Source organism: Spinacia oleracea, chromosome 2, assembly GCF_020520425.1.
Source record: "Spinacia oleracea cultivar Varoflay chromosome 2, BTI_SOV_V1, whole genome shotgun sequence".
Classification (NCBI taxonomy): domain Eukaryota; kingdom Viridiplantae; phylum Streptophyta; class Magnoliopsida; order Caryophyllales; family Amaranthaceae; genus Spinacia; species Spinacia oleracea.
Window position 1 is genome coordinate 93176737 of NC_079488.1, and position 15502 is coordinate 93192238.

General features: G+C 36.8%; 1 protein-coding gene across 1 annotated transcript; it reads right to left on the reverse strand.

The window, feature by feature from the left end:
- Positions 1-439: 439 nt before the first annotated feature.
- On the reverse strand, positions 440-9888 carry LOC110790582 (uncharacterized). Its single transcript, XM_021995366.2, has 7 exons — positions 9286-9888; positions 4568-4710; positions 4144-4415; positions 3178-3332; positions 2397-2659; positions 1749-1811; positions 440-938 (listed from the first exon to the last, which is right to left on the reverse strand). Exons 1-7 carry the CDS (start codon positions 9575-9577, stop codon positions 687-689), a joined length of 1440 nt encoding a protein of 479 aa, XP_021851058.1. The 5' UTR covers positions 9578-9888; the 3' UTR covers positions 440-686.
- Between the last annotated feature and the right edge of the window lie 5614 nt (positions 9889-15502).

Below are 15502 nucleotides of genomic sequence, written 5' to 3' on the forward strand. Positions count from 1 at the left end.
TGAATTTTTAAATGATTTTTTGAAGGAAGTAGGGGTGTAAATGGGTTAGTAGGTAAGTGTGAGAAATAATATAATATTGGTAAAAAAAATTCATTTATAGAGCAGTGGAAATATTAAGGGACGCCCCGAAAAAGAAAGCAATGTGAGTATTAAAGGGCGGAGGGAATATTCCAAAATCCCATGGGCAGGAGTAGCTTAATGGATGATCCTACAAATATTCCTTAACGATGATTTAAAAGACAAGGTAATAATTTATCGTTCTGGAAGATATTAACAAATTTAAACATTTGATCTCTTTCTCCCCCAAATTGTTTAGAAAAAACTGTCAAATGTTTAATTTTAAGCACATTACTTGTTCTAAACTTGGGGATTCCTACAAAGCTAGAAAATCTGGATCGGATTATTTTTGTAAACCCTGAAGCAGATACGAAAATCGTGGTTGTATCAAGAATGACATGAACACTAATTTCCCTGAAAATTTATGATTCAACATATACACTGATTTGTGAAATTTCCGCCCTTCTACTCTCCCTATATGTTAGAACTTGAAACAGCTCGCCGCCTAAGAATTGTACAACCTTTTTCAAGGAGGTTGGGTCCTCCTCTAAACAGAAACATGGCCATCCATTCCAATAGGGATTAGGGGACCATATACATACTATGCAAGCCAAGACCCTTACGGCAAATCAAGTACTGTGCTTCGCTTTTCTTAACACTTCTTTAAGGACATACGCTATTCGCTCTGCCATATGGTGTTCGAGAAACCTCTCTTTTACCCTTTCATAGCCTTTCCATCCCATAGTCAGCCTCCTCTCAACATGGGTTGCTAGTTTCACAATGTTCCTCGCCAGAGGGGTGACACCGTCTTTTCCTACAGGATGCAACAAACCTGTTGTCTGATTCACGACTATCTCCATGGTGCCTCCAGCAGCTGTTCCCTGATGAAAGTTTCATATGATGTCAACTAAACATATTGGAATCCAAGATTCTAACAAAATTTGAAGCAACTTTGATTCCACCTCCAGATTCAAAGGCAATTTTAATATGGTACTTCCTATGTTATTCGGACTCTTTGTTTTACCTCAAGTATCCAAGTCGGATCCTCGACACTTGGACATGGGTGTAGACATTCCAACACTTGGACATGGGTATGGACACTTCGACACTTCCTTTTGGTCTAAAATCAAGGAACTTTTCCACAATTTAGCAGTGTCAGACACTTGGATATGTATCCGTGTCCGACATTAGTACCCGAGTCTAAGTAACATAGGGTACTTCAATAGAAAGGGGGGAAAAAAATCACATGCAAAACGCAGAAGTCTAAGTTATTCTCAGTGCAATTATTCTCACTTTTAACCATACATGCAGTGTAGGAGCCTCGAGGAAAACTGTCAGAACACTTGCAGGCAGAAGACCTCGTAAAAGGGTTTACCATTTGTAACATAGATTGTGAAAGTAGCAAAGTGTCGGTTGCCACAAACAAGAAATTGCAAAGGCATTCTCTAAAGGTCATTCCTTTAGGGATGTGGCAGACAAAGAAATGCAAACAATTAAACCAGTCAAGAAGCGCAATCCATCACCACATGTCCTGTTCCCCGTAAGCCTAAATTCTAGATCGATCATCTACTTCTATAATATAGCATGAAAACCAGAAGTTTGCAGGAAGTGTCAATAGTATCAATTGATTTGCCCCAATTGTCATATAACAGTAGGAACAAAAGGTAAACGGGAGAGGATAATATACTTACCAGCACGGGAAGCTGAAATGCCATAGCCTCAATGGTTATCCTTCCAAAACATTCTCCGCGTGCCTATATACAATTATAAAACTTTAATGTTAAGCTCAACCAAAGTTTTAAGTGCATATTCAAGAAGTTTCAATGTGACAACAACCACGGAAAAATGCATGAACACAATAAAGGACTAGGAAGAAGTATTCAGGGAATAAATGGGAAGAGGAAATACGTATTAGCCATAGTACTCTACCACCTAGTGAGTTCCTGTCCTTGGGAGTGTCTAGATAGATCAAGATGTATGCAATGTTAACCTCGCAAAAGCATTATAATTCCATCAAGCAAAAACCAAGGACCAAACCACTGTGTCATGATTCTCATGAAGATGAGGTCTTGCAAAAGGATGCTCACTCCTCAACTTACAATAATGATCCGAAACAATCAGAAAGCTTAATCATAAAGACACATTTAAATATCTAAGTAACTACGACTAAGAAACAGACAAAACCTTTTTCAATATTTTTTGAAACCATGTTTTAATTAGAAGTGCCGTGATTTTAGATAAACTTGAAAACTACAGAAAAAGATTTTATGTCTATTGAAAACAAAGTTAAGCAAAAGTCCCGTTCTCCGAAAATAGATAGAGATGCCATTAGCAAGTACCTGTGAGTTTTGGACGAGAACATCAATTGCGGCAAGATATGGAGCTACAGTCAGAGTCTTATTAACGAAATGAACGCGATTCTGAATCTTTTTCTCAATAACAAAGCTGCGGAGTTCTGTTTCAAACTTAGTTTGTGCATTCATATCACTTCCAACTACTAACGCGTGCACAGGAGGCACCTGCAGCTTCTTTTCTTTAATAATCTGCAGGCTTTCCTGGAATGCGCGCAGAAATAGATCCTGCCCTTTTCCTCGAGAAACACCTGCAGGCACAGAACGGTGACCATGAAGTTACCCAAATGACACTGTATGCGTGATATGTGTATCAAAAACCGATTTTCCTTAATAAAAGTCCCATGAGTATGGAACTAAAGGAAGCATACACTATTTCCCAGATCAAGATAACACCAAAGCACTCTAACAAGCTCCTTGCCACACTTTATACACCTACTTTCATTCTAATCTTCACGCCAGTTGTTATTATAATGTGAGTTCATAAATTTATATAGACAAGAGTAGAACAGAACTTGAAAGGAAAAACTGGTCCAAGAATAAGACGCAGTTTCATGGAATGTGATTGACCTTATATTTGAATTCTAGTTCACCTCATATCTGAATTCTAGTTGCTCCTGTTATCTCTTTTGTTTCTCCCACCCTGCCTCCCAAAATAGATTTTCATTTATTTCTCAGGGAGAAACAACTTTGGACAACCACAAGGAAACTCACTCTCCCCTCACCCACAGCTAAACACAAAGTAAAGATTTGATAAGCAGAAACTTACTATTTATGATAGCGAAGAGCAGATCCTCATTCTGTACCCCAAGGGTTGCTCGGACATGTTCACGTAGAACTCTCTTTGCAACACTAGTCTCAGCAACTTCCATAAGGTCCTTGCTGTTTCCAAGGTGCACAACAAATGTATCTGGCATCTTTACACTGTAGAGTTCACAAGCTTTCAAAGTTAAGAACAGCCAACAGCAGATCAAACTGTACAGTTCACAACTTTTCAAACTTATATACAGCTAAAAGAAGATCAAAATTGAATCAATCAAATCCAGAAATGAAGAACAAGAGAAGAAAAGTATCTACTGCGACTTGCGGGATTATTTTCCAATTTGTTTAAGCTACCACGCATATAACTGTATTTTCCACTCAAAATATCTGGATTCAAAAGACCACCTTCATAAAATGTCATAGCTTATTTAAGAAAACACCAACCAACAAAAAGAGGGAAAGGAAAACAGCACGCAAAAGAAAAAGAAGAGGAAAATCTAGACAAACACAATCCTTCCCACTTTACTCTATATTTGAGCTGATTTATACAGGACAGAACAAGTGCAAAAACGTTACAAGGATACAAATCGTGTAAGCATCTTACCTCAAATCATCTCGGCCGCCTTAGTTGACAAAAACACATATATTGAACGCTAGAAATGACCAAAAGTAGTATATTTTAGTGAGTTGTGCAATAATTGTGCACATTGAGATGATAAACTTACGGGACAGTCAAATCAAGACATCACATAATGGAGGACAGTCAAGGTGACGCGAAAGTAGTAGTTTCTTCTGTTACTAGTAACTTTTCTTTGTTTCGTGGAGAAAGATCATGCTTAATGGTGTACAAAAGGTTAAGATGACCCGCATAGGGCCAGCATTGCAGATACCACCAATAAAAGAACGTAATGAGTACGAGAAACAAGCTTCTATAGAAGACAGGCTTGAGTTAATAAGCAACAAAGATAGATACCCCAAACGTTCTTTAGTTCTGTTTTTCCAATATTCTGCAGTGGTGTGAGAATCAATCATAGCAGCTGCCACAAACGGTAGGTGCTTCACATACTCCAAAGTGAAATAATGCCCTCGCATCTCATGAATCCACCACAATATCTTTGGAAGAACGCGAGGAACATTATCCTTCAGCACTGCGTCCAGCCATTTCCCAGCAACAGCAGTATTTAAAACAACTAGATCAGCTTTCAGAGCAGTATCAATAGCCTTTTGGCCCTTTGCGTGAAGAATCTGGAAAATAGAAGTTAATTCGTGAACAGGAAGAATAATAAGTATAAATTGTAGCAATCCATGTAGCAGGTCAGGGAAAAATCTGATCACCAGTGAATCGAATATCTGGGGACGGGTTAGGGAAAACAAGTAGATAAATACAGCTGTCTCACCTGTACTCCTCTGTCTAGCATTTTATTTTCCAAACTGTATACAACCTCATCTGGTTCAGCTGGTTTTTGATAAGTAATCCACACAACTTCAGCACCAACACCTCTCAACAGAAATGCCAACTCCATCAGTAACAGAGGTCCACCTAAACACACAACATATGCATCAGATTGAAAGTTTAAAGCTGAAATCATTAGTGAAATCAAATCAACACTAATGGTAACCAAAGGAGGGGTAGGGTAGAGGCTCAGAGTCTCAGATAACATAATTTGTTCAATATATCAAAGGAATATACAAATAATTTGTTCCTATGACTTCAATTACTTGCAGGAAACTAGCGCTGGTAGTGGCCAGTCAAGCCAGCTTAGTTTGGCAACTTTTACAGTCTAGATGGTAAACGCTGACTCTTCATTCTAACATGTAATTCCATAAAATAGCTGAGTATGACACTTGGATATGTAGCTTTGTCTGAAACCAATACTGGAGTTCTAAGTAATATAGTTTACTGATGAAGCAAGGAAAAGTTCAGTAGCCATTGGTCAAAAGACTTGAGGGGATCAGACAATTGGTGGATCTATATTATTCAGAATACAGATGTCCAAAAGCTGATTATGATCAAAGCTTTGACAGAAGCAAAGTTATAAGTTCCCAAGGCACTTATTGTCTGGAAAACTAGACAGCCCACAGCCAAACAAAACAACAATCAATAAACTTTGTTATCATTCGGTCTAGATGACCAAAATGCACCTGGGTGGAGCTGGAAAGGTGCTGGAAAACCCAAAATCTATATCTATCTAGACGTCCAGCAACGTTCAATATAGGTCTTTGAGGATAAATAATGACCGTGTCGGGACTCGAGAGCAATCAATATTCTATTTAGTTTCATATAAAGTAGTATCCATCAGACAACTCAAGTATGCTCGTATGGATTCTCACGGAGTCCTAGAAACGTCTCACAAGCATGACTTCAGACACCTGTGAACTCCGGCTTAAGAACAGGTCTCTTATGTAAGACTTACAGACTCTCAAAATGCCAATCAATTGAATTGGGTGAAGCATTATCTCCCAGGAACTTTTCCCAACTTTCAGTATGGGTAAAACATTAAATCAAGGTCGAAATTGACCATAGGCAATCAAGGTAATTTTCCACAACTTTCAGTTAACATTTCGCACTATTTCCTAAAAGAACTTGTTGTGACCTACTGCAACTTATTATACCCTGTAGAACGAAAAAACCTCGAAGGCTACTAACCCACCATCCTTCTGTTTATGCCTAGTATTTTAATCAGTGTAAAAAGAGTTCTCTGGGGAATCACTAAAGGTTGCAGGGGAAAAACATCTCGTCTATAAATGTCAAATATGAGCATCATGGCCATTAGACAAACCTCTAAGGCTTCCCTCCTCTTTGCATGAATGATATTTCACTAAACCAAGAAGATTTCATAGGTGCTAGTGTGCTACTTGTAGCTTTCAATATGAGGTCATTGAGGGCCTGAGGTCATTTGACTCATTTTAGAATCCTGTCAGTCTGCTAAAATTTAAATCTGAGAGCTTTATTGGAGATAGATAAATGCTTGTGACGACTTTTGTCCCTATAATTCCTTAACAAAGATCTAGCCTTTGTGGTAAGGAAATCGGGGAATTAGGCCATGGCCACTGGATCGGTTGTCTTATCCTTGACCTTGACATTCACGATTCACCTTCAGAATTATATGTATTTTACTCTAGATGGCCTTGGTCCTTGTAGAGGATTCGGCATAGGACAAGGTCTTAGTGCATTGAACCCTAATGCTTATCTTGCCTCTATATTTCAGGGATTCGTCTGTCTTCATTCCTTCAAGAGAGAAGTTTGCTTCACTTAGATATGATCCTTAGTTCATCATGTATATCAATGAAGAGTACACATGATTAAGGCAATCCTTAAGACACATAATTGTAATGACTTAGCGTACAACATGTTGCTTTACCAGGACATCAAAACAAAGTTGTACATTTAAGACTTCATTAGGGTTTAAGGGTTCACTGTACCGAAGGTTATATCTTTTATTCCTTTTTTCTTAAGGGTTGCTTTCCTCATTCCAACACTTCCTCTTACTCCCTTTTAACTCTTGCAAAATGATAAAGGTCGCAACTCGCGACAAATTATTAAAATGTGATGTGTTGCAAAAATATGATGTGTCATGTGACGTGTCATATATGAAAATTGGAAATTAAAGATTTTCTAACATAAATGTCATATTATTAGAACTGAAGAAAAAGGTAAAACATCTTTAATATCCTAACAATATGTTATTTTTTCTTTTGAAAGATATGAATATTTTACATAGAAAATTAATACTCTGTATATAATGTGAAACCATTTTTATATGCCAGATTGCCAGTATTAATTAAAAGAATGAGTATGATCAAATTATTATACGATACACTATATGCATACAAATCAAGAAAATCAAGAATTGCACAAAAATCTATGAAAAAGCTAGAAGGGCCAAGTTACTACTTGTATTATCAATTTGTATAGGTATTATGCAATTCCAAATTTGGACTTCAATAGACTGCAGTTACCTTGAAAAACAATGTGATTCTCACTAGGTGAAGGAAGGCAACATATTAACATACTTTGTACGAAGTATATATATGCTCTATGAAAGTATTCTTCTTTGAACTGTACTATAAATCGATTTACATATTTGAGGTTTTAGTTGACCATACTCAGGCTGTTGATTATTTTTCCGGTGAGTGATCCATCAACCTGATTAGCTTTAATTAATTAAATGTCTGACTAATCAGCAAAGAAAAAATTCTATCACCAATTTTGTACAGAGCATTGAACACAGCAAGTGAAGCTGATTACCGATCAGATTATTTAATTCAATTCTTAAATTTAAAATATATCATCAGATTATAATTTCTATTTTACCTAATTACAAATCTACAAGATAAAGGAAACATATGAATACTATAACTATAATAAAAAATTATTTCCTGATTTTTTTTATTTCCTACCTTATTTTCAATTATACAAAATATTTTTATAGTCAAAATTATTGATTTCATGGTAAAACCAATTTGATGAATAACGGGTTATATGGCACCCTTAATTGTGTGCCACGTAGGAGTACGACGCCTTATTTTGGTCACAAGTTGCGACCTTTATCATGACCTACGTAGGAGTACGACGCCTTATCTACTTTCACACTTTATCTCCTACCTGCAACACCTTTGCCTAATCTACATACCTAAGTTAACGGAAGTTCACAATAAATCTCAAATCATACTCAGACTCCGCCTCACAAAATCTCCACACAGTTGCACCAATCAAATGGAAGATTCAATTCCGCCATTTACCATTATCAGCTAAAAGTGATACTAGCTCCGGTTACCCCCTAACACTATATGCCTCAATTACCCCTCTCAGCTGTGACCTCAGTAGCAAATCCATAATGTAAACAAGCTCATTCTTTCCTTTTTATTGACTGTTATCTCAATCCAAAATGTCAAAAAAAAAACTAAAAAATCTACATTATACTAGTCTACATATAAGAAACAACAACAATGCCAATCTGTCTAAATACAAATGCAAATCTGCCTAGTGTAGTGTTCCACAATACTCAAATTTGGAATAATACTTGGAAATCCCAAGGCTACCAAAAATAAAGTTGTTCCTTTGGCAATCTGCTTGGGAGAGAATAGCCTAACAATCATAACCTAGCTAAAAGCATCCCCTCTATTCAGAATAGCTGCACCTTCTGCCCTGGGAGTTCTGAAAACATGGAGCACATTCTTAGATCTTGCCCTAGAGCTGCTGAGTTATGGGACAGCTTGCACCCCAGAATGACCTCACTGATTTCTATCAATGGATCCCAAAACACCTCAAGTCTGACAAATTATTCAGAAATCACCTTCACTGGAATGTCATTTTTTGTTTTGCTTTGTGGGAACTTTGGAAAAGAAGGAACACATGGGTGTTTACCAAATCAAACAAACCCATCCAATCTATAACTAATCACTGCATATGGGCTGCTACTGAATGGTTCTATACCCAGAAACCAACCTCCAGTTTCTTCGAAAGCCTTAATTACCTCTTGGACCAAACCACCTCATGGGTGCTATAAGATCAACTGTGATGCCTCTCATGATTCTGTGTCAAAGGAAATGGGTGCTGCTGCTGTTTGTAGGGGACTTTACAGGTATATAGAAGAAGCTGTCACTTGGAAGGGGTTTTGCAACTCAAGTTTGGAAGCAGAACTACTTACCTTAAAGATAGCACTGAAGTGGATCAAAGAGAGGGAATGGAAGGAGTGCATATTAGCCACATATTGCCAGCAAGCTATAGCTGAACTGAAGGATGAAAATAAGCTCAACACTTGTCTAACAACAACAATATTGATCGAATGCAGGGGCAGGACTACTCTTATCTATGAAGGGAGACAGGCGAACACACTAGCAGATGCTTTGGCTAAGAATTCAAGGAAGAACAAGATGCGGACCAACCAAATAGAAATCATTTTGGTCCCTCTTTTATTTTGTCTAGAATTAATTTTGAAAGACATCAATGTGTGTAATAGTAATTCTAGTATTTTGTCAGGCACAAACTCTCCTGCTGTGAGAGGAAACAATGTAGCAAACCAACTCTTTATTAACTAAGTAATGGAGCGTATGTTTTCAAAAAAAACAAGAATGTCAATCAAATAATGGAAAAATTATAATTAAATAATACCAGAGAGTGTGAGTTGATGCGACACCAAAAGAACAAGCTTAGATTTCATGAAGTGAAGAGGACTCGACCGCGACGACGAAGATGACGAACCCGAAGGCGAATTAAGGATCTTATCGGAATCTTTAGCGCCATATAACAATCGATCATCGCAAGAAGGAGATATATTAGCTCGAATGAGCAGAACAATAAGGGTAGAAATCGAAAACAGAGCTAAGATCGTTAATAACCATTTCTTCTTCTTTAGGGATTGCAGGTGGAATGACGACGATGATGATGATGTCGGTTTTGCCATTTTTGAAACTGATTTCTCTCTCCTAATTGTAGTGATGAGTGGGTGATTTGAGATTGAGTTGCGACATTACAATTTTCTAGGGTTTATATTGATTGGAAAAGTGTAGTGTGATTGATGAAATTGAGGAATTTTTGGGAGGATTTGGGAGGAGAGAGAAAGTGGAGAAGTGGCAGTGTCGTTGTTAATTGAAAAGTAGAATTGGTGTAAGCGCCGACATACATCTGATTTTGGAAACAATTTCCTCAACACGGGGAGGAGAAGAGGAAGATGGCCTGAAAAGCCTGAAACTAAGAGAATGCATCAATTGAGAATAGTACAATTGTTAGACCCAACGACGCCGTTTTATCAACTTCTTTTTTCTTTTTATGACAAAAAATTAATGACGACAGTCCTAATTTATCAAGAAATGAACCTTTTTTAATACCTACTTTACCCACTCTACAAGATCCTCAAATCAATTATTTTTAGTATATATATTGTGTGTTGTGGAAGATCATCGGATACAACACTCTAAAAATCCTGAATACGCTACTGCCGATACCCCGAAAAAAAATTCTTGGCTCCGCCACTGGTTGATAGTGAAGTATTTTTTAAAAATATAGATAGTGAGAAATGTGTCAACTTTTTAAAGGGATAGTGGAAAATGACTCATTTTTTAATTTTTTTTTTTTTACAGAGTAGGAATATAGGTAAATCCATGGGTAAGTATAATATTAATAAAGTTTGTCATTTATAGAAACGGTGCAAGTAATCCGGAATGACTTTATAAGGAAAGCGGTATCCGGGACGGTACTAACTCAGTCACTCTGTACCATTTTTATAGTCATGTTTCTATTTTGAGTGTCCCAAAATTATAGTATTTCTATTTTTGCCATTAAGTTTATCACTTTCACATGTACTATATTAATTAAAAATGCATTGAAAATCCAACAAAACTTCCTATGTGTACTATATTCCATTTCCCCGTGTATTATATTATATTCTCTTTTCCATGTACTATTTTTCACTTTTATCATATAAATCAATCATCAATGTACTATATTCAAATTTCTCATGTATTATATTCCACTTTTCTTAAAATCTGTGTTTTAGTCAAACGGAACTATAAATATGGGGCGAAGGAAGTAATACCTTAGGTAATCATAATTTTTGTTTTTTAAATATTATTGAATCAATCTTCTAATTAAACTGATGTAACAAATGGAGAAATCATTTTTGAAAGAAAATATATAGGTTTATCTATTAATGTAGAGTTATTGTCTAACATAAGACACATCCTAATCGTCCTCGAAAATAATAGTTATAGGAAAAAACATCTTCGTCATTTTAAAAATCAATAGGCTTTAGGCTCGGATGATGTCTCGGACTGTCACATGAATAACTACAGTTATGCACTTATGCAAACATCTTTGTATATTATTAAAACTCAGTTGTGCCATTTCATGCGCACGTAGGAGAAAGTATTGGTTCATCACAAAAAATTGGTCAATGTCTATGCTTTAACTCTTGACCTCAAGTTCGATACTTTAAAGTTTTAACCAACTTACGATTCCAAAAGAATAAAGAAACTAAATCATATAGTACATTCTTATTAAAAAACGGTAATGCCTTATATTTGATTATATAAGAACTAGTATTATATGCACGCAATGCGTGCGATATTAAATTAAAACGTCAAATTATGTTATTGCATCTAATAACCTCAAATAAACTTTGGACATTTTCTAGTCCATTTACAACCCTGGTTGTGAATGCATGAAGGACAAATAAAAAGGGTGTTTTTTTTTTAACCAACTGAGATGTCATCAAATGGATGAAAAGAAACGAAAACACTTCCAACAATCAGTATCGAACCAAATCCTTGAAACCACCAAAATAACCAGGACTGATTGTTTCAAAGACAAATGTATAAATTATCATAGGAAAAGATTTCATTCCCACAACAGTTGTGGAAAGGTGACAAAAGAACAAAATATAAATTAGATTATACCATTACAATTAGCTTTACAAAATGGCCAGAACTTCTGCCAAGCTCTGTTAGGTACTAACACAGTTTATAGTTAGACTAACTTTCCCGATACTGCCTAGTTGGGAAATGTTTGTACTGCAGAAGATCGAGAATGACAACTACTGTAACATTCCTTTGTAGCCTATCAGGCTTAACAATTGCAGTAGACTTTGCTTTCTCTTTTTAATTTCTCTTTAGCTTCTAACTGCGAATTGAAGCAAGCTCTTTGTTTTCTTAAGGTCCTGAATCGCGAAGTAATGCTTCCTATTGTTGTCTGTTCTTTTTAGGTCTTCCACTTGGTGACTTTTATCCTTAAGTGAAGCCTTAATCAGACCCATAACCATCCGAAACCGCCCCCCACAACCACCTGAAGTTTATAGATTTCAGGCATAAAATTTCAGATTTATAAATTAATGGAACTATGCATGTTTTTAACCCTAAAGTGCATATTACGGAGTATTAATGTTTTAAATGCATGGTTGGCTTAGGTTTTTATCATGATGTTTAATTAGGGCTAAGGGAAGGTTATTTAGGGTTTATTTGGCTCTTTAAAGGTTTAAATAGTTGTTGGAAATTTATTAAAGTATGGATAATAATTAGTTTATTATTTAGTTTAGGAGGAAACTTTGATTAATTGATCATTTGAGAAAAGTGGAACCTTTGAGAACGTACTCAAGTTACGTACATGTTTAGATTATGCTTATGTATGTAGTATCATGCATAGGAAGTTACTTTTAATCTTGTAGCATTATGTCATGTGTGAATATGGTGGTTACTTGATTCAAGAAGAAGTTATGATTCATATTTTACTATGTAATCATTTTACTATAGCATGTTTGTCATTATTTTAATGTATGCAAGCATGTAGTATGTATTTTGCTAGCGTCTAATTCATGCTAAAGTCAAGAGAAGTTTTTATATTGCATGTGTGTCAAGGTACCCATGTCGAGGAGAAGTTTTTTATATTGCATGTGTGTCTATGTACCCATGTAATCTAATCTGACAAAGATACCTGATGGCAAGTCAAGGCATCGTTAACTAAGTAAATGAAGGTCTAGCAGATAGGTTATTTCGGATAAGCACTAAAAATCTTGGATCGTATACCTAGAGTGAACATATGGAGGAGGTACACGGAGGTAGCCCATGGCATCCGTTGTGGTTCAGGACTGTAACACACTAATAATTCCTTACTTTTATAAAACCATTTTCCAACTACACATAAATGAATTACTAAGGTATTACCTCCACCGTGATAACGGTTAAGGCTATTACCAGAATTACGCAGCGGAATTTAACTAACTTTCATAACATAATAATAGTTAATGACCTCCATACAATTCGGTACCATTACGGCCCAAAACCAAAACATTAAATAGTTTAAAATGCATTAACTAATAGTTTAAGTAGTCACGACTAATAAAAATAATAGAGTTTATTATGCAGGAGAAAACATCATATCCCTCAAACTCAATCCCATGCTCGATAACTTCTCCCGCAAGTTATCTCTACAAACCTGTTAATTAAAATCTACTCCCCAACAACGCAAATGCAATGCTGGATCATCATAGAGTCATTAAGGCAAATGTCATGACCAAAGGAAACATGAAGCACGAATTCAGCGAAAGCTGAGTATGAACAAGCTAGAATGAAATCCTAGTCTAACATGCTTCACTCAAACAATTTAATAATCCACATGCAAAAGCCACTTAATAAACAAATAATCATGGAGACAAGACTCAACACTTGACACGACTATTAACTCATAGATTAATTTAGAAAAAGCTTCGAACATGCTAAAATAAAATATCTATAAAAGGAAGGGTATTGAGAGCCCACCAAACACCAAAATAATAATAAAGAAAATATAATACCATGCTGAAGGCCGGACCATACCGACGGAATTCCAGCACATAAAAATAATAATGAAACAATGTCTTGTATCATTCTTAGGAGTACAAGTTTTCCGGCAAGACTCCCCCCATTGTGAAGGAAATAATGCCCTTGGTCCAAGTATGCATTCAATGTTAAGTCTAATAAATGCGGTTCAGTATTAATTAACAAGTTAATAATTCAGTGAGATCAAGTGAGCTGAATGCCTAGCTAGAGGCCGCTTCAGTTCAAGTGGAATTAATGATATTAATCCACAGCTTACTCTTGACTGAACCCGTATGGTCACACAAATAGTACGTAAACGGATCAAGTATTTAATGGCATTAAATACTCAATCTATGGATATTCGGAATCGACGGATCTTGGTTTCAGTGGGAGCTGAGATCGTCACAGGCAAGAAATGAATACTCCGGAAACGATGATATTGCCGGAAACGGAAATATGGATCGTATCGGAAATATAAATATTATCCAAGTCGTAGATGTTGCCGGAAACGGAAACATGGTACGTATCGGAAAATATTATCGGAAATGGAAATATTGCCGGAATCGGAAATATTGCCGGAAACGGAAATATTGTCAGAATCGGAAATATTATCGGAATCGGAAAATAATTCCGGAAACGGAAATATTAAATATTTGTTCGAAACGGAAATTGATTCCGGAATCGGAAATGTTGAATATTGTTCGTATCGGAAATGAATTCCGGAATCGGGAAATTAATCAGAAGCGTATCGTACGAATTAGCATCGGACGAGGCCTGCCAGACGAAGGCCCAGCACGAAGCCGTGCCCTCGCCCAGCAAGCCAGCGCGCCACAAACGCACCAGCCAAGGCTGCGCCAGGCCCACCGCAAGGCAGGCCCAGTGCGCGCAAGGCTACGGCAGCGTGTGGGCTTGCGGCAGTGGGCTGCGAGCTCGCGGGCTGCGCGCGCGCGCATGGCGCCCCTCGTGGGCTGCTGTGCGTAGAGCTGGCAAAATTTGACCTAACCCACCAACCCAACCCGAACCCAACCCAATAATAAAGGGTTGGGTCAAGATTTTCAACCCATTTAATTAAATGGGTCAACCCAACCCAACCCGTTTAATTAAATGGGTTGGGTCAGGTTGAAATGTTCGACCCGGAAACAACCCGCCTAACCCGTTTAAGTTCAAGCAAGTATGTAATATAGATCTGTTGAATGTTATTTGAAAGATTTTATTTCTCATTTTCCCTTCAACATTGAACAATTATTTGAAGTTTTGATTCATGTCAAATACATATTGAAGTATTATTTTTTGCTATGAGATATACCACAAAAATATCACCTCACAATTCTATAGTCAAGTCAATTTACACTTAAAAGTGGAAAATAAATTTAAACGGGTCAATTTCAGGTCAACCCGTTTATTGTTGGGTTGGGTTGGGTTGAAAATCTCAACCCGTTTAATTAAACAGGTCGGGTTGGGTTGGGAAAATCTCAACCCGTTTATAAATGGGTCGACCTGATTTCGACCCAACCCAACCCATTGCCAGCTCTAGCTGTGCGTGCGTGTGTGTTTGTGTGCTACTCGAATCCTAAAGCTACCGGGATTTGTCATATGATTAAATCTAATCCTAAAAGATTTAGTTTATTTAAATAGAGTCCTAGTAGGATTATAATTAAATAAATTAGTATCCTAATAGGATTCCAAATCCTTTTCCATAACTCTATAAATAGGTGCCTAGGGTCACATATTTACATTGAGCATTCAAGTATTCAAAGTGAGTTTTTGAGAGCAAAATTCAGTCATACAATTGCCTATAAAGTGCCGAAAATTCAGAGTACCTTAAGGGCGATTCTAGTTGGTCAATCTTAAGGCGGATCCGGACGTGCTGTGGACTATCTACGGAGGGACGACACTTGGAGTCCTAAAGACTTGTTCTTGTTCGGTTCGGGCGCAGCTAGGGAAGGCACGCAACAAAGAGTATGCATCTAAACTATGCTAAATGATTATGTGTAAATAATATGTATTCCTGGCTTAATGGTTTTTTTCGCATGATTTATGAA